The 26760-nt window shown below is 45.2% G+C and overlaps 2 protein-coding genes across 4 annotated transcripts in view; one reads left to right on the forward strand and one right to left on the reverse strand.

The window, feature by feature from the left end:
• The window catches only part of LOC144179242 (uncharacterized), a 35053-nt gene extending 24483 nt beyond the window's left edge, over nucleotides 1-10570 (reverse strand). Inside the window, exon 1 of one of the 2 annotated variants that reach the window (XM_077707531.1) lies at nucleotides 10333-10570. In XM_077707531.1, the coding sequence (XP_077563657.1) occupies nucleotides 10333-10473 (141 nt within the window). In that variant the 5' untranslated portion in view covers nucleotides 10474-10570. Of the gene's footprint in view, nucleotides 1-4249; nucleotides 4429-10332 lie in introns of those variants that run through there. The other variant, XM_077707530.1, reaches the window with a different exon arrangement.
• LOC144179243 (galactosylgalactosylxylosylprotein 3-beta-glucuronosyltransferase S-like) overlaps nucleotides 1-26760 on the forward strand; it is a 65844-nt gene that overhangs the window by 36051 nt on the left and 3033 nt on the right. For both annotated transcript variants that reach the window (XM_077707532.1, XM_077707533.1), the window contains exons 3-4: nucleotides 21801-22006; nucleotides 24598-24801. In XM_077707532.1, the coding sequence (XP_077563658.1) occupies nucleotides 21801-22006; nucleotides 24598-24801 (410 nt within the window). The remainder of the gene's footprint in view (nucleotides 1-21800; nucleotides 22007-24597; nucleotides 24802-26760) is intronic.

Raw genomic sequence — 26760 nt, forward strand, 5'->3', positions numbered from 1 at the left:
GACAATGCAAGTACACAGGAATATTAATCAAAGTAGTTTTTAAAGGGTTCCGGAAGCAGATCAATTTAGTTTTATTGGCATTTATAGTAATTCTATTTTGTCAAAACCAACCTACAGCATTACTTATGTCACTTTGTAGAAATCTTATCGCTGTTCCATAATTAAGATGTTTAGCAAGTAGTACGGTGTCATCGGCGTACTGGAACACCTTGCATTTATAAATTACGGACGGAAAATCATTCATGTAGATATTGAAAAGCAGAGGCGATAAAATTGATCCCTGTGGCACACCAGTTAGTAAAGGAAGAGGACTGCTAAATTCTAGGTTGTTATCTGTAGTTACGACCTGATACCGACCACTAAGATATTGATTCAAAAGATCATAAAATGGCCCCCGGAAACCTAATAGTTGTAGTTTTTGTAACAATATTTTGTGGCAAACAGAGTCGAACGCTTTAGCTACATCTAAAAATAAAACACATGCAAAAGATTAGAGTCAAAGGCGGAGTATAATTCGTCTGCAAATTCTTCAAGCAGTGTCATGGTTCCTCGACCAGCTACAAAACCAAACTGCCTAGGCGAAATGACCGAAAATTTTTCAAGGAAGGAAGACATCGTCATCAATAAGAATTTTTCTAATATTTGGGAAAGGATTGACAGTATGGATATGGGCCTATATGAATTAACATTATTTTTGGGCCCGGCTTTGTAAAGAGGCCGGACAATGGCGGTTTTTAAAGGTGAAGGAATGTCTGAACCATCGATAAAACCGTTTAGTATGAAAAGGACAACCCCCGATATAGCCTCCAAATTCCTACGAAGCGTATCAATCGACATTCCGTCGCAACCGGCAGGTTTATTCGAACGAAAGCTGAAGACGATAGATTTCAGGTCAGACTTTGATAACCGCGGAAAAAATGCCGACGAAGGCAAAGATTCCTTAAGCGTGCAAGGCCCGTCAACAAGAGCGGAACATTGAGGAACGTTTCTAAAAGCACGATTGAACGCATCTGCGACCTCTACCGGATCTTCACGGAAGGATTGAAAAACTGAATAGTTACTACGTTCCTTGCCGCGTAAACTGTTCACAAGAGACCACGTCTTTCTGGGATTCTTTGAGTGTTGATTGAATTGATTGAAAAAATATCGGCGCTTGGCTGCCCGTAAAAGGGCGACGACTCTGTTTCGCACAGTTTTATGGTGTAAACGTAAGGCATGGTCTTCAGGTGAACGTTTCACACGCTTCCACAACCAATCTCTGTACGAGATAGCCTGAATTATCTCGGAATCTATCCAACAGCAATCCTTACGGCGTTTTTTCGACACAAAAACCGTGCTGGAGTGCTCAAATTCCTTCAACTTCTGACATAAATCTTCGTATGCGGTACCTGGGGAGCCGTTCAACATTAAGGTTGACCAATCGAAAGCAGACACCAGACCATCAAACTGTTTTTTGTTGACAAAAGAAAAACGAATTTTAGAATCATCAATACCTTCCTGTTTATGCCCCATAGTTAAACTCTGGTTCGCTGAAATGCGGCACGCCACAAAATAATGGTCAGCCAACTTCTTAGTGATGACGTAGGAGGCAAGAGAAAAACTTTCGGCCCTGATAAAGATATGGTCCAAGCATGATGCTACTAGCTTATTGCAAACCACTTCTTCACGTGTGGGAACATTAATAGTGCTCTCAAGACCGTGGGAAGACAGCAACGATAGATAATCAGCAACAATATGCTGGTCAGGACGCAGTATATTTATGTTTAGGTCACCGACCAAACATAACTGATCCGCTGTGCCGAAACTCTTAAAATTTTCTTCTAATTCAAGCAAAAACCTTGCGACGCTGTATGAAGGAGGACGGTAAATTGCGAAAAGTACCAAAGAAACTACACCATATGCCACTTTAATAGTAACGGATTCCGCGTGCGTGAAAGTAGCATCAATGTACGATACCTCAAAATGGTCGCGGACAAAAATAGCAATACCCCCGCCACGGCGGTTTGGTCGTGTTACAACGCAAGATTGGTAATTCGGCAAGGTGAACAAATGAATTGAAGACTCCGGAATGTTTATTTCTGTGATAACGAACACATCGACGTATCCAGTGGCAGCTTCAGCGATACATTTGAATTCATCCCAATATTTGCGCAGACTACGGATATTAATGTTCACGATGGTAAGATCCCGTCCGAAATTGCTGTTACCCAAGTCATCTCTAAAAGAGCTGAAATTCGCAAACTCTTGCGAAACAGGAGCCATGCAATTTATTGTATCTTAGTAATGTCGGACAGTTTGCTTACTCGGATGAGGGGAGACTCTTCATTTTTTTCGCGTAGATTTTGCCTGCTTTCGTCCAAGAAAAAAGATAACCTTTGTCTTTTGCTGCCATTCTAGTGAGCCAGTAGAGATCGCGGTTGAACTTAGTCAAATTTTCGTTAAAGAACAGTTTTGGCAACGCCCCCGACTGGTGCAACGGTCGCAGTTTACCACGTGAGGCAAACCAAGTCTCCTTGATCGAAACTGACGCGAACTGCTCCAGAACTACTGGAGTCGTTTCACGCTTAGCAGAAAGTCTGGGAACTGCCACCACGTCAGTGGTGGCAGTTCACAATCAACACACCCTCAGCAATAGTGCCACAGAATTCTCGCCTAGCTCTCGTCTAAATGCAGTGTCAGCTTCATCCAAGCTATTGACAATGGCTCCGAGCCATGCTGACGTTATTTACTTATTTACAATAATCCCTTGCGGGAAGTAGCAGGAGTTTGAGGTGAACAATACACGATGTTCATACAAAATAAATCCAGTAGTACTTGAAAGTGCCGCGAGTATTTGCATCTTGTGAACACCTCGGGAGGCAGTGCGTACCAATTGGCTATGGGATAGTGCAGGAAGCTAAAACTTAAATACATCCAGTCGCGGTGGAGATGACTGAACAACAAGAGGGTGGTTATTAACGAGCCGACACTCGTCCCGCGTGAGGGCAGGTATAACTCAGGATCCAGTTTGTAGTTTGTATGGCGAATTTCATAAAAAAAGTTTTGACGAGATATTTTTCTACGCGTAGTCAAAGCTTGAAGGTCCGTTTTAGCGAGCACTAGTAAAACAGATTCTGTGCTTTGGGAATGTGAATAAACTCGCTGCAAATATTTGCGCTCCTTAAAGTTTGTTGATGTTAGTTTAAGTATGTAGATCCCAGACAATAGCTGCGTATTCTAGAGTTGTCCTGTTAATGGCTTTATAGGCTATCAGTTTAAGACAAGATGTCACCTTTACCGGTTTCGGCCATAAAATCCCAGCTCGCGCTTCGTCAGTCCTCCAATACTATCAATATGCTTGTCGCACTTTAAATTGTTGGCTATAGTGACACCTTAACATTTAGCCCATTAGAGATTCTATTCTTTTATTGCCTATTGTATATTTATATTTAGATGCAGATTTTATATTTGAAATTGCAATGCAAACAATTTTATGTAAATTATTTTCATGTCTCATTTTTCACACCCGTCATAAATGCATCGCAGAGCGTCGTTTGGGAGCATTTGATCAGTATCACTTTTCACATGACAAAAGAAGGGTCAATCATCTGCATATAATATCGCATCAACTAAGAGGGGGCAACCATTTCAATATAATTTATGTAAATAAAAACAGTATAGGTCATAAAACCAAGCCCTGTGGCTCCCCTGATGATACCAATGATTCAGTTGAGGGAGATAAACGTGCGCCGCTTATTTCAACAAACTGAAGCCTAGTGTACACGTAAGCTGAAACACATCTTACAATTTGAGGATCAGTACCAAGTTTCAATATTTTTTTGAATAAGTTTATCATGAAATAGTCTGTCAAAGGCCTTAGAGAAATAAATTGCTATCGCATCGACTTTTTTTTATTTTATGGCTGTAACAAAAGCATGAACTATTTCAAAGACCTGAGTTATTGTTGAAAGTCCCTTAATAAAACCTTTCAGCTTATGGTAAAACAAATTATGGGGTTCTATATATTCAACTAAAGATTTTGAAACTATATGTTGAAGCACTTTGCAAGCTGTACGTATGATAGAAATTGGATGAATAGAGGTAGAAAATTCACGCAGAATTTTTGGCATGTTTCGGAGAAATCAAGAAGCTTAGTAACCTAAATTAAAAAGGCTCGAAAAAGTAGTCCTCGGCTTCACGACAGAACACGAGAGCCGGCCGCAAGAAGACGGTGGTTCAGATGCACATTTGGCTTTCTACTAAGGCTTACCCATTTGGATGTTTCATGGCGCCGGAGCTGATATAGCATGTATTCACCAAAATTTCTTCTCGTGTCGAATGGCTGCTCCTCTGCGTTAACCCTACTGGTAATTGAAGTGGCCATCTTTAGACTGAGAGGAGCACTGACGAGCAATAACATTCTGCCAACGAACTGTGAGCCGAGACCGCAGCTCCCTCTGATCCTGCAGTGTTCCGGGAGGGTTATCTGCTCCAATTGTTCTCATATCTGCTGCTTTGAGTCTGACATCGTGCCGATTGTTGCCTACGCCGATTTTAATCGCACATTGACACCTTTGCTTATTTCGGGTTTTATCATCTGTGAGGCATAGACCTGGAATTTTTTTTTTTTTTTTGCGAGAGTTTGCCTTACGGCATAACAGTTATATGTACAACATCCCATTTGTGTCACGCAGAAACGTAAGCAGAGACCGGTACTGCGGGCCCCAGATCCACCGCTGTAGATCAGGGGGTCTCCCAGGATGGAGCCCTGTGCCTCGGAGGTGTTGCAGAAAAACAGTTTCTTCTTGGGTATGGGTACATCACAGCGCACAGTAATCATCATTATTTTATAACCATCATCATCCCGTCCCAAGACGCATCACGCAGCTCAAAAGGTTGTTCCAACGTAACCATAATCAAACCTAAACCTAATATTACCTAACCTAACGCTACTTAAAACTAACCTAAACCTAATATAACACAATCTAACGTAACCTGAGTTTTGTATGTTTTTAATCTCACAATATGTGTCGGAACCACCTCCGAAAAGACTCTCATGCAGGATAGGATCACAATGCCTGTCCTTACAAGAGACCAAAGGCTGAACTCACTGCAGCCAAGTATATACGTTGGCTACACTGAGTGCAGGCTTGGCATGGCAGTGCCAATGCATACCATGCTGTATTTGTGTAGTCAGTGTATGTCATGCTGTAGTTGTGTAGTCACTGGTCAGTGCATGAGAGAAATGGCGCTAGAGCATAGACTTTGGGGAGCCCGGAGGTGGAGGGGCTGGAGTTCTTCGCCCTGCCAGGAAGACGAGGTCCGGTCACCCCAACATTATCCTTGCGTACGGATTTGATATCCTGAGGCATGTTTTTTCGCGACTTCAATGTCGCCAATGATTAGGTTGCACGCTGACGCGCTCGACGCTACACAGCAAATCTTCGCTCGTAGGCTTTTTTTCAAGGATTTTTAAGGATTTTTATTAGCTGTTTCTACATGGCACGAGCGCCTATAAAAGCTGCTTAGAAGTAGCTTGATGAGCCCATCAGCCCAATTCTGGCGCTAAGCAGCAAACGGCAACATGCATGCTGCACATTTTTTACATCATTCAACATAAAACACAGCAAATTATCGCAATACTATTGTAGTAACAAAAATATGCAAAGTAAAAAAATATGCGCACTAATAACTAGACAAAGAAACGAAGATTGCATTCTAAAAATGTTACAGCGCAACAGAAAAAACATGTTCTTGATGAAAAAAAAATTCCGGGCCATCTCCAATAACGTGAAATCTGAGGCGGGGCTAAGCATGCACTGTATAAGTGTATTCTTGGCGCCTTGGCATTTGCCAACTTAGATGAAACCTTTGAGGGGTACAGGTATACAGCATTGCTACAAAAGTCTCGTGTCTGTGAAGCACGAAGCGTTCTACCGCGAGGCGTTGGAAGAGGAATGTCTCGGCATGTTTTTTTAGTATGTGTTCTTGCCCACGCAGATGAAATGTTCCAGCGCGAGGCGTTGGAAGACGCGAGCGTCCCATTGTTTTAGTCCAATGACTACATGAAACGACGACGACGACAGGAGACGCCGACATTCCGAGCCCCTGAGGGGCTTCACCCATAAAATGACGAATCACATACTGAAAACAACTTCGCTATTTGCGGTGAGATATTTGAGTGGCTCCACCTGGCCCTAACGTCGGCTTAGGGAGTCGCGCCGCTGCCGTCGGCTACACTCCGCTTGTAAGGGGCAACGGTGCCTGTGCTAGAAATCGCCCGCTTTGATGCTTTAGTGCATTAAAAGCGTATTTCCAGTAATTAAGTTATTTGCCAGCTTCTGACACTTTTAAATAACTTCAAAGCTGTATCCCGCACGAGTTTGCAACACACGTGGAGGGGCAGAACAGCTTTCTTCAGGGCATCGGTCGGATGATCGATTGTGTGTAACTCGTCCTTTATAGCTTATTTGCGAGGTTCAGTGCTCAGAGCTCCTCGATAAGCATCCAAATGAGTAGGCTTCTCTAAAGTATTTTTGAGATGCTCTTATGAAGACTCAACAGTCTAATTCTACGCACCAAGCAGCAGGCTCTTAGGCGCGCATCGCACAGCGGGAAATAAAACGGCTGTCTGCGATTTCTTTTGTTGTTGTCGACTTCCATCAGATGAATGTTTTTTCTGTACCCTATGATATATTTTTTCTGCATCGTCAAAAACGTCCTATTGGGCAGTTTTGGGGTGTTTGGGAGACTCACAACGTTCGTGTGGATATTTTACTCAGGTTGTATATTCCCTTCTTCACAAATTCGCTTTCTGTATGACTGAGTGCAAGAAGGTGCATATCCGGAGCGTGCGTTGCGTATTCGCGTGCAAACACAATGAGGAGGCTATTGCTACGCCGCCGCTAAACGGCGCAGAAACGTTGTCCAGAGTACTCGAAGGCGGCTTTTGTGCCCCGAATTTCTGCCGTAACCATCCTTATCATAACGAACTGGCTCTCAACCCGCACAGGTATGACATGATTTCGGTTTGAAGGCTTGATATACTCGCTAACGAACGCAACGAATAGTATACGTACCGGTTTCTAGTACACCAAGAATCGAAACCGGGGAATATGTACATGCCATCCCTTTCAATAAACGTTTGTTGTTGTGGATATGTACAAGCATGCTCTTTATTGTTTTCCAAGCCTTTCGGGAGTAAAGAACAAATCCTGGCCTACTCGGGATTACGTTCTATAATTTGAAGAAAATCCCTCTTACTCTCTTATCCTGGACTGAGGACCCGCGGCCACAAACCAGCTCGATTTCACTGCTAAATGAAGTTTTCTCCTCCACCTCCTACTCCTCCGCTTGTGTGCAGTTTTACTGTAACGCATTTCTGTATATGTGAAGATATGGCTGGGGGAAATGTACCGAAATATGCGTCCAGGTCTGAACAAACATAGTGTTACTGTATTTTTACCGTACACGTGACTCGTTTTGCTCAATAAGGCTCCGTATTGGTTAGAAGCCTGGTATAAAACCAGCACGTGCGCACCTACACGCACAGTAGGTTATTTGGAACTCAACCAACACTACTTGCGGCCCATAGTGCATGTCGGCATACTTTCATGCAATGACAACCTAAAGTGATGTGATACAATACTTTCGTGCGTTCGGCAACGTTGCAAAAACTGTTTTACCTTACATATGCTTACCGGGAATCGTAATGCCTTCTGCCAAAGCCGTCATCCCGAAGGCCTGGAAATTGTTTTTGGTCTCGGTTATTAGCAGCTGACTGTTGCCTTTGTTGGAAAGAGTGCTGGTACAGGAGCTGACGCATAGCTCCAACTCTTCGCGCTCCGCACAGGACCGACTTCACAAGGAATGGGGCGACGCCGGTAATGTTTCTTCCGGAGCGGTATCAAAAACTATACATTAAATCACGCCCTGAGCTAGTTTATGCGGTTTTAATTCGTTTATTATGATAAAGAGTTACGCACACGCGAAATCTGGTGCGGACAAGCATCAAAAGTCAACAGAGCGCAAGGAAACAGCAGGGAGAGCGAGCCCGAGTGAAGCAGACCATAAATCCGAGAATCCTTAATTTAAGCCGACGTCACGGAGACGCGCTTCGCAGCGCCGTCCGTGGTCGCGCTCACGGCGAACGTACAAGTACTCTCAGTCTAGAAGGATGTAGTGGCAAAGAAAAAGTGATGAAAAAGTGTACACATGTGAACTACGGCATACAACAGAAGCAAGCCCTTTAAGAAAAATGGTTACATCAATCAAGGTGTTACCCACGGGGAGATACATAGTGCATTACAACGTTACGCGTAGAAGTAAAGTAATAGTTATTTAATGCCGGAAGAATCAAAAAGTAGAAAACAAGACAAAGGAAAAAAGGGAGGCCATCAACTGTTTTGCAAGGCTGCATCGATAGGTGCTAGCTTGACAAAGACTGGATGACCGGCGTAAAAAAAAAAATCAACGCAGGCAGAACGACGCTATCAATCTACACACTTCCTTCTTCGAAGCACGCGTCAGATCTATATTTCCTGCATAAAGTTTGTTCAGTAAGCGCTGTAAAGTACGTAAAGTTTTCAGACCGTTCAAGGTACGAAAGATGGCTACGTGCCATCGTTTAGTGTTTAGTGTACACAGGCGGTCTCGGGCGAAGAAAGGCCAGCTAAGAGCTAATCTTACATTATAAAAATGGAAAATTTTTGTAATGCAGTTATTCTGGAATAAACGACCAGTGTCGGCAGAGTAGCTGAGATTCCAAATGGAGCGTATGAATTTTTTTTGCAATACATGGAGTCCATTTTTATTAGCAAGCGTAGTTGTTCCCCAAGATAGGTGAGCGTAATTTCAATAGGATTAAAACGAAGAGCTATAGAGCAATATCTGAACTTTAATTGATATTCATTGACGATGTTTGTTAATAATTCCTGCATTTTGCGCTGCTGAGCACGAGGTCGCGGGTTCGATTCCCGGCCGCGGCGGCCGCTTTTCTGATGGAGGCGAAAAGCAAAAAACGCCCGTGTGTACGAGATTTCAGCGCACGTTAAAGATCCCCAGGTGGTCAAAATTAACCCGGAGCCCTCCACTACGGCGCTCCTCATCGCCTGCGTTGCGTCGGCGCGTTAAACCCTACAATCAATCAATAATTCCTGCATTGCAATACAAGTTAGAGCAGAGTAGAGTAGAAAAGACCTTTATTCGGCCGAAGCTACAGGCCGAGCATGTCGACCGCCTGGGCGACGAGTCTGCGCTGTTCTTCGCTGGACATATTGGTTTGCGCCGCTGTTAACCCCGTACTCCTTGGGCCTTTGGGGTGGCCCTGAGCCATGTTGCCGGTTTCACGGCGGAAAAGTACCGGGTCGATTTCCGGGATGTCCCTGACCACATTTCTTTCTTGAGGAGCACAGTCCCAACAGCTTCTCGTGGGCTCCTTGCCTCCTCGCCACTTTCTCTCACATTTATTTGTCTAGCGCTTTCGCCCAATTCCCTTCGCCGATTTTCTGCTGTTAACGATCGCCACGGACAGAGCTCAAACTTAAAACCCTTTGATGCCCAATGTCGCTCAGGAGCAACAACTCAAGTAATATTCCTTTCTCTAGCACTCCGTGTTTTTCTTCTTTGACAATTAACACCATCTTTCGACAGACTAAGGCCCCCGGACCTTCAAAAATTAAAAAAAGAGAGAGCAGCACGTACTTCCGTGTGCCAAAAAAAAAAGTATTGTTTATACGTGTCAACTCGCATCGAGCCCGGGGCTCATTGGGCTAGTAACGGGTAAACGAAATTGTGCAATTTCGTTGTTAATACAAATGATAGCAATGCAAACTTCACGTTAGTGTCTTCACTTGAACCGTAAATCCTTCTGATCAAGGTATATTTCTTGTTCGACTGATATATGGACAGCCAGTGCCCAGTGTTCCCCATTGCCCAGTGGGTCACAGTGTCCGTCCTAATGAACGAAGTTTTTTGTGACTTCATATTTGTGACGTCGGAAGTTCTTTTAAATCATGAAATTGTTTTCACAATCTTAAGCAAAACATTTAAGTTTTGGACATCAAAGGGTTTTGAACAGCTCCTCTGGTAGAAATATTCAGAGTCCTGGGAACTATTTTTTCCAGTGTTCAGGTCCAAATCGACTCCTTGAACTGTGCGAAATATCGCTTCCTGCAATGGTTTCACGAGGTTCCTGTGAGGACAGAAGCTGGGGATGCTACCGACGAAGGGAAGTATCTCAAGACGTTAAAGTATGCTTGGCCCACTTCGCACGCCGGGAAATTTATTTGCGCGCTCAGGTCAACGTGGAAGCTGTCATTTTCCCCGTGGGGCTCCCAGTCAACCCCAGCTCACCCATTGCGATCCCGCGTAGCGTCGGAGGTGATGAAGTATGTGCGCTCCGAAATTCCTGCGTGTGTCGAGCTCTTTCGGGTCAATATCACTCTTCAGTGCGCCCGCCATCGTTTCACGATACGTAGAACGCGTCCTGGGCATCAGGACTCCGTATGCAGAAGGTTGGGCGATGGGGCACTAACTAGCGTCGAGGCGCCCTCCTTGCCTTGTTTTGTGGCCGAGTTGCCTGGGGTGCACCGCCCGATTAGCTATCTGCTTTCCTTGTGCTTGGGGCTGGAGCGATTAGCTTTACAGCCACCACGCGACAAGGAGAGGGCTCATTGTGACGCTGTTCCGGAATTTATTTTAGTATTGCTACGCTAGCAGTAGTAGTGTCATTCAGCAAAAAGCTGCAACGATTGTGCGAATTGCCTAATGATGCGTACGCGCTCCTACGCCGTTGATCCGTTTCACCAGATTCACGATGAAAAAAACAGCGCCAGAAACACAGGGACAAAAGAAGAGGGGACGATGTACAGCGCTGAACTCGCCACTGAAAGTTTATTAGAAAGAAAATACGTATTTATACACAAAACCGTACTACCGGGTTAACAGATAACACGGGGAATGCTTGTGAGCGCACAACAGTTGACATCTTTAAACGCCGTGGAACGCGACGAAGTTGCGCATCCAAGAACTGGCACAAAATGCTTGCGGATAAGAAATTGAAATTCCTTCTCAAGTGTTGTCGCCGAAGAAGCCCTAACGCACTTGCCCTCGTTCCGTCTAATATGAAATGCCTCTATTATTTCTCTGACGTGTTGGCTTTTATGTTTGGCTACTACGCTTGTATCCTCAAAAACAGGGGAACAACCTCTACAATTTTTGCAGTGCTGTGCAATGTGTAAATAGTCATCACCCTTCAAAGAACGTCTATGCTCCATTAGTCGAATAATAAGGAATAGGCCCGTTTGCCCAGGCGAACGGGCCGATGATTTTACCTACCTCCAAGGTAGTAAAGGGCCTTGGAAACAGTTTTTTAAAGCGAAAACTTTCTTAGTGGAGCCGATGGCGTCCTGTCAAAAAAACTAATGTATTTCTCCATAGACTGGTCAGCCGACCGAAGAGCTCTCATAAAAAAAATACGGATAGGTTCTAGGGCCCTCATATTTTGATATAAAACAGCTTAAAGTGCTCCTGAAAAGAATGTATACGGAGCAATGCATTTGTGCTTAAAGGCGAAGCAGACTTTCAAAATATTCGAGTAATCTTGGTTTTTGCAAGCTGGCTTTTCCACGTTGCCTGTTCTGCAGTGAAGGATAGCCATCTGTGGAGGGAGTATGATTACAGAAAACGGGTCTACCTCTTCTGCTATCAAAAGTATTCCGAAGCAAATCACATGACAGCTACCCGCTAAGACGACTCTACAGGCGTGAAACCGGGCATGTAATGGGTTGAAAAGATCGGTTGAAAATCGCGACAAAGGAACGTTTCTGCATAAAACAACACATGCATCGATCGTGAAGGAGGAGTACACTAGTGTACCTTTATCTCATAACGTATCGGTATACATGTGGATCGTTCGTAGATGCGTCTGCTTAGTGCGTGAAAAATCGTCGCTTTCGCGCTTCTCTCAACTTTCTTTAGGATGGGATGGTAGATTTTTTCCCTAGGCGTGAAATAAAGAAAACAAAAACAAATTGCAATACTAAAGCCAAAGACCTCAAAATAAATAGCATTAAGCGTTCTTGCCTGTCTTAAATTATATCAGTATGCCCAACAAAGCCGAATTTAGTGATAGAATCACGGAACAGAACGAGCAATAAGAGGTCTACCGTATATGGTGCTGCCCAAGGAAACTTGGGGTGCATGGTTCGTAGATTTCAGCGTGCCGCGACTACCTCTTGTGAGACGGAGGCGACAATCGTAAGAATGTATCTACGAATATTTATCTTTTACCTTGATTTGTATCTCGCTTGGGTAATGTGCGCAGCATGACCAAGTTTATCATAGCACAAGCAAGAATATCACGAAGGATAACCATCGAACAAACGAACTGGGAACGTAGAAGCACCTGACTACCGGAGGGCTACTCGGAACTATTCCGACCCATGCGTAGAGTTATGCACGCAACAAAGCACGCGCTCACTGAAAAGTCACTGAAACATTAAAACGATTCGTTCTCTTTGATGCGGTACAACTGAAGTCCGGCTGATTTACATTGTAGTGCAGGCCTACCAAACTACAAACACTCCGAGCTGTATGTCCATTACGCTAGGATATGACTGGCGGGAGTTCGGGCACTTTTGCTCTGGGTAACATACTTCTTATCTCTCGCATTACTGTTAACCTACTTTCTTTTGAGGGCTCCGTGGGCTGACCTACATCTTCTCTCTGTAACGACCCAAATGTCTGCCTTGTGATCTAGTGCTTGAAGTGGAGACGGTTCGTGCAGTTTTATTAATATTACCGCCATAGCGGTGTTGGGGCCGTCTGACGATGACTGCGATAGTAGTAAGAGTCACACACACGGGCGAGTTTGGCGGCCCTCTGAGAGCGCGCCGTGGGCATGACCCCTCCCGGATGCGGTTACTTAGGTGCTCGGATGACGCAAGGCTGCGGAGAGGAATACTAGCCAAGGAGAGACAACCTCATACGGGCGACCTTAAACTATGGGCCTCCACCTCACCCTGTGAGGTGAGGCTAAGGTCAGCACAAAGGTTATAACCTGCCGAGTGAGTGAGGACGGCTGTTCGACCTCAACCTGAGGCAACGAGTCTGAGGTTTCGTGAGGGTGGAGCTGGAAGGGATATCGAAAATTAGTTACCTAACTTTTGAGTGTACACACCATCCTCTGACATTTTATCATTAGGTATTACACGTCAAGCTCCAGGGTAAAATTTGCCCGTAAGATAATTAATGCGTGCCTACGTACGTACGTCACGGCATACACATGATCACCAAAGTTATCGCTGCAATAAAAGTAAAATTTCTAAGAATCATTCTCCTATAACGCCAGCTTTTCAAGGTGACCATTTCACCAGCTTTCTGCCGCTTCTCGGGATTTTAATTTGTATTCCAAAGCTATGAGCAGGGGCGGGAGTTCTCTTGGAAGGTCTCGTGAATACGCCAAGTACGGTAAGAAGTCACTGAGGTGTGTGAAGTGGTGCACGAGATTAGAAAGACACCAGATAGGAGCTGGTGTCTCATATCTCTGGAAGGTTTAAATTTTTAAGACAGGTCCCTATAGATCTTTTTTATTCACACGTGGGGGGAATAAAGCCGCAATCTCTCATCATGTTCTGCGTTCCTCCCGTTTAGTTTGAAAGGCTAATGAAGCCAGTATTGATGATATAGTCAGTATTATATTTGGAAAGAAGGAAAAGAAAGAAAGAAAGAAGGAAAAGAAAGAAAGAAAGAAAGAAAGAAAGAAAGAAAGAAAGAAAGAAAGAAAGAAAGAAAGAAAGAAAGAAAGAAAGAAAGAAAGGAAGTAAGTAAGTAAGTAAGTAAGTAGGTAAGTAAGTAAGTAAGCAAGTAAGCAAGTAAGTAAGTCAGTAAGTAAGTAAGCAAGTAAGCAAGTAAGCAAGCAAGCAAGCAAGCAAGCAAGCAAGTAAGTAAGTAAGCAAGTAAGCAAGTAAGTAAGTAAGTAAGTAGGTAAGTAAGTAGGTAAGTAAGTAAGTAAGCAAGCAAGCAAGCAAGCAAGCAAGCAAGTAAGTAAGTAAGTAAGTAAGTGAGTGAGTGAGTGAGTGAGTGAGTGAGTGAGTGAGTGAGTGAGTGAGTGAGTGAGTGAGTGAGTGAGTGAGTGAGTAAGTAAGTAAGTAAGTAAGAAAGAAAGAAAGAAAGAAAGAAAGAAAGAGAGAAAGAAAGAAAGAAAGAACCAGATTTTCTAAATCGTAAATTTTAATATGTACAAATGCTGGGAACAGCAACTGGGTTCATAGCTAGAAGGATGGATTTGGATCTATACAAAAAAAAACCGCAATTCTTTTCTAATACAAGTAAAAAACTGTGTGAAAACACGAGGTACAATTCAAGGGGGGCAATCTGAGTGATTAGAAAGATGCAAGGGTACATAGATGCGAAATAACACCAGGATGCGAAAAGAAGGTACAAAAACAATACATATTATGTGCACAAGAACGAACAAAGATTCAACTGGGTGAACTGTGTCAGACATTGCATTCCGTGTGGTATGCTACTGCGTATTTTCATGCCGATTTCGTGCCAAGCTACACCCGCTTGGGACAAAAAATGGCCCAAAAATTTTATATAATAAATAAATAAATAAATAAATAAATAAATAAATAAATAAATAAATAAATAAATAAATAAATAAATAAATTTCAGCTTCTGCTGATGTCAGGCCGAATTACAGGTTAGGGTAGGGGTGAAGTGAGGTTGAGGTGTAATGCGTGGCGCTAGCGCATGCTGACGTGAGTTTGCCTACCTCAAACTCAACCTCAACCTCAATGGTGAAGTTGAGGTTTAGGTGAGGTCAAGAAAGAAGATTTGAGCTTGAGGGGAGGACGAAGCTGGGGATGTCATTTGCCCCCCTCTCATCCCAGCTCGCAGAGTCGAGCAGATCCCAGCGCTCTCGCGGTGCACGCGGCTGCCCCGGTAACTGCTGAACCGCCTGCGTGGAGCGTACCGACCATGCAAAGTGGTGACACGGTGATCGAATCGCGTTACCACAGTTGGCGCCTGTGTTTTTGCACGAGCACTCGTGGTCTCTGCTTCACTACGGCGCCCCTGCGAGGACTTGAATGCCGCAGCCTCTGTGGGGCCTTACGTACGATTGGATTAAGCTCGTATGGCCTGTGGTTACGCGCTGTGTCCATTCGGAGTCTATGTGCAGAGTACGGCAATACAATTGACATCGACTTACGGGGCGGCAAACTTTATTTCTGTGCAGAGGCCCCAAGCGACGCGAGGCGACACATTGAGGGTTCAAAGAGACGCGAGGACCGGATACTGATCTCCGGCGACTATGGAGGAGCGCTAAAGCCATTGTTGCAAATCTTCTGAGGGAATACATAAGGGGACTCTGAGTATGTTTTTAAGGCGTAGCGTTCGTTGCCGAGTACCCCCACAGCCAGGACCGTGTAACGCCCTGCATTTCCACAAAAATGCATATTTCACGAAAGTTCCGGCTGTAATCGTTAAAATAGCGTAAGTAGAGGTAATTCGTCGAGCGAAATTTTGAAAAACCAAAAAAAAAAGAATTGGCGAAACGTGTAACACCCTGCATTTCCACAATAATGAAGATTTCGCAAAGGTTCCACCTGTAATCGTTATAAGAGCCTAAATGGAAGTAATTCGTCGAAAGAAATTTTGAAAACTAAAAAAAAATAAGAAAAATATTACATATATACGAAAAATGGTGAACCGTGTAACGCCCTGCATTTTCACAATAATGAAGATTTAGCAAAACTTCCAAATGTAATTGTTATAGTCCCGTAAATGGAGCTTAATGGTGCGGCAAAATTTTAAAGAACTAAAGAATAAGAAAACTATTGAAAAATTACGCAAAATGTCAAAACGTATAACGCATGGCATTTCCACAATAATGCAGATATCGCGAAAGTTCCACCTGTAATCGTCATAATAGAGAATTAAAAAAAAATAATTACGAAAACTGGCGAACCGCGTAACGCCCTACATTTCCACAATATTGCAGATTTCGGGGAAAGTTTCAAATGTAATCCTTATAATAACGTAAATGGAGATAATTGCTGGAACAAAATTTTGGAAAATATTCAATAACAAAAATATAAAAAAATACGGAAAGTGGCAAACCGTATAGCGACCTGCATTTCGACAAAAATGCAGATTTTGCTGAAGTTTCACATATAATAGTTATAATAGCGTACATGTAGATAATTGTCGGACGGGATTTAGAAAACCAAAAACTTTGACTCAAAACTAACACTCAAGACAAGCGGCATAAGAATGCTACGCATTAGTAGATAATTCTCCGAATTTCTGCAAAATTTTCTTTTTGGCTGAAGCTAAGTATATATACAACAGGAGTAACACAACATTGCGGAACAATCTGATGCAAATTCATTCTGAGTGGGCAAGCAGGCCCCATTTGTTTCGCTTTCGTCACTAAGCGGTCCCTAATTGATAGTGCTTGTTCTCTTCAACGTGTGTGCATCGGACTGTTTTCTTTCCGGGCCTTTAGCCCTTTCCCAGTATCGGCGGGCGCACCTTTTCTCTCGCGCCGTTGCTGATAGCGGAGGCCGTACACAAAACTGCCCGGAAACACTCTCTCGCCTAGCCACGCACCCCAAATATGACGCAGTCCACCACTGCGCAGGTGTGGCTCGTACTGACACCACCGGGATTGTTTTTGCTCAGCTGTATTATCATTCTGCCTCCATGCAACCGCTGCTATGCTATGCAGAAAACTAAACTATATTCCATAAAGGAAACTCAAGTAATGCTTAATAACCTCAGGAGAGCACAGCGGTTTGAGATAGGTGGCGACGCAGTGTAAGTGGTAAGCGAATATATCTACTTAGGCCAAGTAGTGACCCCGGATCCCAACCATGAGGCAGAGATAATTAGAAGGATAAGAATGGGGTGGAGCGCATTCGGCAGGCATTCTCAGATAATGAATGGCAGCCTACCGGTGTCCCTGAAGAAGAAAGTGTATGACAGCTGCATCTTACCGATACTCACCTACGGGGCAGAAACTTGGAGGCCCACTAAGAGGGTTCAACTTAAATACAGGACGACTCATCGAGCAATGGAACGGAAGGTGATAGGTGTAACATTACGGGACAAGAAGAGAGCGGAGTGGGTCATGGAACAAACACGTGTTAAGGACATATTAGTAGAAATGAAGAAGAAGAAATGGGCGTGGGCATGGCATGTAACGCGAAAGCAAGATAACCGTTGGTCATTAAGGGTAACCGAGTGGATCCCTAGAGAAGGCAAGCGTGACAGGGGGCGGCAGAAAGTTAGATGGGCAGATGAGATCACAAGTTTGCGGGGATAAATTGGCGGCGGTCAGCGCAGGACCGGGATAAATGGAGATCCATGGGAGAGGCCTTTGTCCGGCACTGGGCGATGATAGGCCGATGATGATTATTACTATTATTATTGTTATCATTCATACCCCCCTCCCCCCCCCCCCCCTGCGGCTGTGGCGATGTTCATTCGTTTCTTTACCGCATCCGTGACCATTCTATGAATTTCGGCACATATTATAGTCGGCTCTCCTAGTGCTCGCGAACTAAAAGTGTACCCTGCAAACTTCGGGAGCACTGGTAATTCTTACAAAGACAGTCTTCAACGAAATCGCGTTGCCTTTTTCCGAGCTCCGCTATTTTATGGAGAGCGGTTTTCGATTGCGGTCTATTCGACCAAACCGCAATGAGTGCCCAAATATCGATCGCAGGAATGCGTGGCGTGTCTGGTGCTCCGCTTTCTGATTTACTCCGTTTTCTAGTCCGTTAACTGTTCCCATTGCATGTCAGCGGGCTCTTTGACATATCTCTTTGCATGTCTTTCCTCTTTCTAGAGACCCAGCAGCAGAATTTCTAAGAATCGTACATCACCGGGCAAAAAAGCCCACGTGTTTGCCGTTATTCCATGTATCGCCATGAATACAACGGCAATTGATACACCTAACCCGTAGGTACCAGATATAGATGGAACCCCTTGCTTGCAAGTTGCAAGACTGACTGGGAACGAGAAAGCAGACTGCGCAAAAAGGTTCCGACATTATCGCTTGTGCGCTTAGTAGAGGTATACGTCTGTCGTTTTTTACGTTCAAATGGTCAAGCTACGGCGGTGTGACACGCGCACTTGTATGTCCGTGAACTCACACACACAGACACGACGCAAGCGTGAAGCAAACACCCAAGCACATGCCCCCGCGCATGCACGCACACCCACGCGCACGCACGCACACACGCACACACGCACAGACGCACGCACACGCACGCACACACACAAACTGGGGCGGATGTAAGTTTAGATCTCTTTATGCATGGCAATTTATGGTGCGGAAAGGAAGCAAGGGACGCGAAAGAAGGAAGTTCGAGGTAACGCTGCTTTGCTTAGTAAAAACAAATTAGAGGAAAAGGGAGATACACCAACCAAGGCCGCCTATTGAATGCGGTCCCAACGTTTCGGAGCCTCCTCGGCTCCTTAATCAGTGGTGACTGTTTCAATAAACGCCCTTGGTTGGTGTATTTGCCTCTTCCTCAGGTATCACCCATCCACACAGAGTTCGGTGGAGGATGTTCACATTCAAGAAGAAATTATTACGCAGCACTTGAAAAACAGAAATAACACTGATGCGTAGAATGCGTTGCATCCTACGCTGCTGCTTCGAAGGACTTCAACATCAATAACCTATTCTTAATATGCAAAACTTTGCTCGTGGTACCACACTGCTTTGGTATCGGTGTACGCCATGTTGTCTTGCACCTTTCTGGTACCAAAGTATCAGTGAGCTTTCCCAAAAAGTTTCATGGTGTTTGTGTGTAAATAAATGTCGTAAATAATAGCGTGAATAAATAAAATAAAAATCTATTTCCTCAGTTGCGCTCGCGCACGGAGAGGGTGGTGGGAGGGGGGTGGAGTGTGTATACGAGGTCCCTAATCCCGCTGCGTACGAGTCAGTAACAACTACCGATAACTACGTTTCTTTAGGGGGTTACCAATCAGGGTTGCCAGGTTCGGCCATTTGTCGCCTAACTGGAGACATTTCGGTGTTTGTGGCGACGAAAATTTCAGTGTGGTGACTTGGCTACTTTATGGCTCTTTTGAGCATTGGTGATTTTATATTTCCGGGCACTTCCGAAGCCCCAGTTTCCACAAAAAGGGCCTTATACGACTTCGGTGCATTCAATAAACGTTTTCGCTATCAGCCTTCGAGGCAAACTGAACAATCCGAACAGAACAAAACTTTTAGCAGGTGACGGTGATGTAACAGTCTAGAAATAGGGCCTAACGAAAGAGAGTCGCTCAAACACACCACCATACAGCGCTACTTACCGGCAGAAATTGTAATTGGCCTTGCTCTTCTTAATATCCGGCACCCGATGTCGCATGAACAGCGCCAACGCCTTCAATCAACGCCGTCGGTTTAGATTGTAATGCTTCAATAGTTTACGGGAGCTTTCAATTTAATGCAGAGTGGTGGGAAATGTGTCTGACAATGTAAAATAGGCCCGGGAATGTAAAGAGGGAGCAAAAGTGGTAAAACACGGTGAGCAGCGAACGACCGTCCTAAGTCATTCATTATCTTTGAATTGTTCACCTAATAGTAGATATATTACCTTTCTCGTTGACAGTGGTCAACCGCTGTTGCTTTCCCGCCCCACAGCAAAAGAATAAAATTTGCGATAGAGTTTTCTACAACTCGGCATTTCTGCATTTTTCCGCAAGGTAATCAAAAAGTACTTACTGGCACCGCCTTTCTGAAAATGGCGACATTTCTGGACGCTGTTCAAACATTCCCTTTAAGGTGGTGACTTTTTTTGGCTACTTCAGGCAATTTTCCGGCGAATTTGTTTTCTGAGGACCTGGCAGCTCTGGTGCCAATCAACCTTATGCGGATTTCACGTCTGCTTTCACCCAGATGATCAGCCCTGTTGCAATGGCCTTTTTCCTGGGGTGATGCCTCGGCTACATCCACGACAAGACGACACCGTTTATTTTCACCGTATACATATATTGTTTATGTGGACCTCCGAAAACCGCCAAACCGGCTGTTACCAGCCGTCAGGAAGATGTGGACTGCATGCAGCTTCTCAGCTGTCTTCCTTCCCCCGTCATGAACTGGTGGCACGAATGACAACGTGTTCGCTAGGGTTATTGAGGTGTTGAACGTGTCTCGTAACTTGTAGAGCAAAAGCTCGTTAATTAGAAACGCACGGGGAAGCCATCGCAGTTCGAATTAGTGGAAGCTTGAACTAACGGAATTGAACAATAACAAGAGCACATTGCGATTGGGAAGCAGCAGGCCATGCTAACAATTTGATGCTAGGAAGAAGTACGTAGTTGCACTCTGACTTTTGAAGTTAAAGCGACAGCCAGCACGTTATACTGTAATTGACGAATGTAGCATAAGACCTCCTCTTCATTTTCAAAACTGACGATGAGACTGGCGGCATTCTATGCAGCCACGACTTCTGAGAGGACGGCCGCCCTGGTTCCGTTCTCTGTGTTGGTTCTTTCTCCCCTTCCTCCCCGTCGTCACTGGCAACGACAGGTTCCGCGCTTCTTACCTGGGAATTGATGTCGTAATCTGCCCCGCACCATACACCCCTGCAATCGCGTCCACATCGACGAAGTCCGCGGAACGCCCGCCATGCAGGTTTCAGATTGGCTTTACCCGATTTTGCCTTTTGAAACCAGTCTTCCTTTCGGCCTACAGGCGACGCAGACTCGCACGCAGGCAGCGGCTGCGTTTCTCAAGCTGCAAGACCTGCGCCAAGCCACCGGCGTTGACACGTAGATGGAATTATAAGTGCGGAACCTACTCGCGTTCGAATGAACGGGCGTTGCCATAGATAGAATTCTATGGAGCCGTGGCGGGCCAAATCACACAGTTCAAATTACCCATAAATTCGAATGATTGAAGTTTGAATTAACGAGCTTTCACTGCACTTATCTACGCACTCGCCACTGCTCCTCTTTGCGTCCATTCCCACATCAGGCGCAACTGTCCCTAGAGATGTGCTGCACGACTCGTTGCTTTGTTGTAACTGCTCACGATGGCGTCGCCTGCCTCAAAAGCTCCTGTGCGATGTCTAAAGAGAGAGCTTTGTTTAATTGCATCCCGTATTGCATTCCCTGCCCCGGCCTAGCAAGAGGGCTAACTGCAGAAGCTTAGGTATCTCGGAGTAAGGGCGCCTTCCACACGGCTGGACCTGTAACAAATGAATGAATGAATGAATGAATGAATGAATCAATCAATCAATCAATCAATCAATCAATCAATCAATCAATCAATCAATCAATCAATCAATCAATCAATCAATCAATCAATCAATCAATCAAGCAATCAATAGTAGCTAAAAAGTCCATTGTCGATGCACTCCCGCTGAGAAAAGTAAACAGCCAGCAACACAAAGCTCAAACTAAGCGCAGAGAAGAGGTGAGAAGCTTGTGAGCGTAACTGTAGGACTCTTGCTCTTTGTGAGAAACCAATATTCGGTTCAAATGTCCTTGAACACACAACCTAACAACTGCTCAAGTTTACCCCAAAGTTTGTGAAACGTGTTTTAGGTATCCTCACATGAAGCTGACCTAAACACAGCTCTTAACTCCATCCTGCTTCCTCTTTACTCCATTGTATACCCATGTCGATTCCCGGTATAGACCCATGTTGACTCCTTGGTTAAGCGAGTTGGATTTCATTAATTCATCTATCTCGTACTCGGCTTAATTTATGCTTGGCCAGAAACTCTTGCTCCTCGCCGACTTTACGCCGAAGTAATATTTCCTGCCACTGCAACCATTTGCAGCGCAGCACGTGCTCTTCCAGCCCCCATTCTGCTTAGCTGGGTCGCCTGACTGCGCTCTCGGTCACGTGGTGGTGTACGTGGTCACGCCCACGTACAAGCGGCCAACCCAGGCTCCCGACCTGACGCGGCTGTCGCAGGCGCTCATGCTGACAGAGGCGAAGATCTTCTGGATCATCGTCGAGGACGCGTACGCACCCTCTAAACTGGTGAGCAATGGCGCCATGTGGTTGCGCTTGCGCCATCAGCTGTTCTGTTCATAAAAAAACGACCAGGGGAAGTGATTAATAGCGGTCAATATTGAAATATCAATAGTAAAATAACGCACCCATCCTCGTTAACAAAATTACAGTTCTAACCATGCTCACGACCACTCCATACGCTGTTTACTGCTTAAGGAATATATTGTCTTCTTCAACCATACTTTTGTCAGCACAAAAATAGAACATGTCGTCACGTTAGCATTACCACATTCACACTTAAACAATATTAAAGCATCACAACTCCTAGAGACGTGCTGACCATGCAAATACTATAATAACTACCTGGAAAACGGCCCCCGGGGAATTAGTAGGGTGATTGCACTGAACGAGATATGCCACAAAGCCACTATCCCTCGACCTTGGTTACGTGTTTTGCGTATTTTAGCAGTTCTTAATGCGTGTAATAACATCAGCTTAATGGTGGGTTCATTGGTAACTTGATAATCACCCAATAATACGTTGATGAATTAGAGGAACGGAATTGAACTGCCCGGCCATTCCCGGAGTGGGAATGGGCGATGTTCCGGCATTTCGAGGAATTGAAAGGAATGGAATTTAGGCAACTTGTAATTCCCCGGAATGGAATTGGAATGGAATGGGGACGCCTATTACGCAACACTGGTTGGTATCTGGAGCTCTCCGGACACCTACCTACGGCGCTCTATGCTACTCTGACGCGCGACGGAAAAGTTTGTCGTGGAGGTCCACATAGCACTCAGTGGACGGTGGTTGGCTCGCTACACCGTTACATGGTGTCAGCACTGGTCTGTGCGTATACATGTAAAATGCTTTACTTTGACGTTTTTTAAATCTTCGCTGACGTTATCACCTTATGTATGAACAATGGCATACCTTTCAGGCCACCATAGTCCTAATGTCTACCGCCCACCCTCGAGAGCATCTCATACATGTTTCTGATGGAGGCGGAAAGCGAAAACGCCCGTGTGCTCGAGATTTCGGCGCACGTTAAAGATCCCCAGGTGGTCAAAATTATTCCAGAGCCTTCCACTACGGCGCGCCTCATGGCCTGTGTAGCGTCGGCGCGTTACACCTCAGGCGCGTTACACCTCACAATCAATCAATCAATCAATCAATCAATCAATCAATCAATCAATCAATCAATCAATCAATCAATCAATCAATCAATCAATCAATCAATCAATCAATCAATCAATCAATCAATCAATCAATCAATCAATCAATCAATCAATCAATCAACCTCGAAACACATGCAGTGGTGCCCTGCCCCCCACACAGGCGTACACACAAACATACTCTATATGTCGAGTGAGTAATGAAATAAGGGATGTATACCCGTATTATTGCGCATGTGTTAGATGCATGATTCTGAAATTCAGTGCAATCGCTTAGTGCCGTACACTGAAGCCTATCTCCTTAGCGAGGCAGAATCCCACGAAACCGAATGAACCACGGACACGTAAATTGGGACGTCAACTAGAACTTTCCGGATTTAAAACAATACTTCTTACCAAACGCATGCAGGATTCCATTCACAAAATACGTTTGCTTCCTTTCACCGCTGACAAGAGTGTTATTGCGAAGAGACATCGGCCATCCAGTAAAAGCAGCAATAGTGTTCCCTTCCAAGGAAAGCTAAATGTTTCCCTGCTGCCAATTCGGGCTGGGGCTAGATAGATTGGCGAAACCAGCACAATAGCTCGACGGGGGAGCCGCGGGTTGAAGCTTTCACAATGAGGGATTTCTTTTACTGGGCAAATTTCTGCAAGAAGCTTTACAGGCGTTTTTGACATGCCACCATGCATAATCTGGGTAGACAACAATATTTTTTTCTTTCTAGAGACTAGCTACACCAAGAGAGCCTCACATGAAACAAAGGGATTATTATCGAATTCAGCCATTGTCCATTGTCGGGAAACGGAAATCCTGCAATTCGTACGTTCATATTGATTTTACACGCACGCATTTCCTTTTTTTACGCCCTGTACATGCACAGTCATGAAGAAATGAAATGCGAACACGAAGATATGACGCAGAACACGAAAAATGGAAAAAATACCGTTCGTGTAGGCGAAATAACGGCACGTGGTTGGTATTGTTGCATTTTGGTAAACGAAGGCGTATGCGGCAGGGTTGCGATGCACCCTGGCGTGGCGCGTAACCGGAAAGGCCAGGCAGCAGGGGTACTCGAACAGTGGGCCTCGTCAAATATGGCTGACACACGAGCGCAAGATGCTGGAGCGTTGACGTCGTCCTCTGCAGTTCCAACGACAGCCTACCGCACATGACACGTACGCTCAACAAGGCGATTACACGATGTTGGCGATTACACGATTACATGAAGCATGAAGGAGATTGTGCTACCTACGCGACAGTATATTTAGAAAGCCGCATTTCCCAAGTTTTTCACTCTAATTAATACACGCGTCAATTTGACCTGCATGGAAGGAAATCACGCCATCTGTGTGTTCTGGTTCATATTTTCGTAATCACGTTTCATTTTTCCATGAGTGCACATCTATGCATCTCTTGTACACTTGCATTGCGACGGCCGGAAGGTGCGGGACGTACTCCGTCGCTCCGGGCTGGACGGTGTGCATCTCCTGGGGAAGACGCCCGTCCAGCACAAGCAGCCGTCGGCTGGCAAGGGAGTCGCGCCACGGCGCAGGGCGCTCGAATGGCTACGCGCAAACGCCACAACACCCGCGGTCCTGTACTTCGCTGACGACGACAACTCGTACGACCACCGGGTGTTCGCTCAGGTGACAGAGCCGTAATTTCCTCTCCCATTCCTCAAGTTCTGGAAAATATAAAGGTGGAGGCCACCGTTCCCTTCATTTGCGTGCATCTCATTGTTATTTTCTCCTTTTCCAGAGCCATAGCTCCTTTCCCTTAGACCGTTAGAGCGATTCAGGGGTAAAGTTTAAACAAAAGAACAGGATTCACTAAAATGGCCGCTTATCTGCAGTTCACTGCAAATGTCGTCGAAAGACCATGGTCTTCTGCCGGCCCTGCCGCACAGCACCTACTCCGCCCTTCCCGCTCTTCACATTTCTTTTCATCCTCTGTCGCCCTTCTACCCCTTACCAAATGCGATGGAGGGTTGCTCAGTTCTAATGAATTTTCCTGGGTTCGCATAGCCATCACACCGGGCAACATGTTGGGATCTGTTTATTTCTTCTTTTTTTTTTTTGGGGGGGGGGGGGGCGGCTTCCGGCCTGGCGCAGCTCGAGTTTCTTTTAACAGCGAAACTGTTTAGCAATTCGTTGATTCCGGCGTTTCACACAACTCAGTGCCACAGTATAAAAAAAACAAATCACCGGCATCGGCAGGACTGGGGTTTGTGTTTGGTAGATCAACGGCGTTTTTACCCACTCGACTACGACCATGAGTTAGTACCTGAGAGTGAAACGGCTTCCTCACTCGACTGTGACTGTGGAGAGAGGGATCACGCCACCTGCTCGACACAGAACACGCGATAGGGTACACGCTTAACCTGCGGGTGCCTAGTTTAAGTGTGCGCTTTCCGTTCGTTCGTTCTGCTTCTTCCATTTGCTGCTTCGCCGTCATAGCAACCAAGGTGGAGTTAAGGTCGTTGCGAAGAAGAAGCAAATCAGCTGCAATCGTGGACTTGAGCAGTCGTGATGGCCGTGAAGGTTGCGTACAGCTTTGCTACCTACACGTCTTACGCGTTAGTGTGAACTTCCTACATTTTTTGTTTTAGTGTTTACTTGTATATTGCCTCTCTTCGACTTCGACACAGCTTAGCACATTTTTCCCTTTTGACTTGTTGTGAAAGCCAATACGACGTATATGCTTAACTGAAAGAACGCTGGCGTTCTCGGTTAATACTCCTATTTTGCCTCACATACCCCTGAGTTTTCTTGCGCGCTGAGTAATGTGGACATGTATGAACCACTGCAGCTGTCTTCATCGTTAAGAATCCGGAGCGGAATTTTGAGTTGTGTCCGTTTCGGAAATTCCCATGTCGCGTACATCTAACTCGTGACGCAGTTGCACTTGCCAGGCATCTGACCAATGGCATGCACATAAGCCGAAGCCTTCCTTGTGCTGCGTCACAGCCGGGCCGTCTGCTTTCAGCCAATCAGGGCCCCTGCTCGAAATGAACACGTCGAAACGGACATGAAATAGATGAAACTGAGAATTCCGCCCTGCAGCATACCCTTGCTCACATACAGCCGCCGACATTACTCCAGATTACGGCTTCAAGTGCGGCCACAAACCTTTTAACGTTGAATTACTCGACGTCCGTGTGCCAGTTTTGTATAAATATGGTTTAAAAACCAACATGCAGTATAGAAACACGCTGTCTCTTATACTCGGTGACAACTTAAGAACGGCACCGGAAGTTGCCGCTGTGCCTTATCACCCTAGTCGGATGTTTCTGCGCGCGGCGCAAGTAGGCCGTTACTGGGAATATTTTGAACATGGCGTGAGCCGTTCCCGTGATTTTTTGGACTTAATATGCTTATAAACGACTCCAGTGACGACAAACAAACTGCGTGAGACAAGGCAGACAATATCACGCATTCATAGCAAACCCCTTTCAAAACGCGCGCGCACTGACGTCACGGGTCCGGAGCTTTGGCGGAGGGATACACTACATGAGGTGGTGCCGTTCTTGAGTTGTAACCGAGTATAGCACCTACGCATTCTGTTGCTGAAAATTCCCACCTCCAACTTAAATGCTTGTCATTTTT

This window comes from Haemaphysalis longicornis, unplaced genomic scaffold (assembly GCF_048455015.1).
Source record: "Haemaphysalis longicornis isolate Haplotype H1 unplaced genomic scaffold, Haemaphysalis longicornis Haplotype H1 scaffold_4, whole genome shotgun sequence".
Classification (NCBI taxonomy): domain Eukaryota; kingdom Metazoa; phylum Arthropoda; class Arachnida; order Ixodida; family Ixodidae; genus Haemaphysalis; species Haemaphysalis longicornis.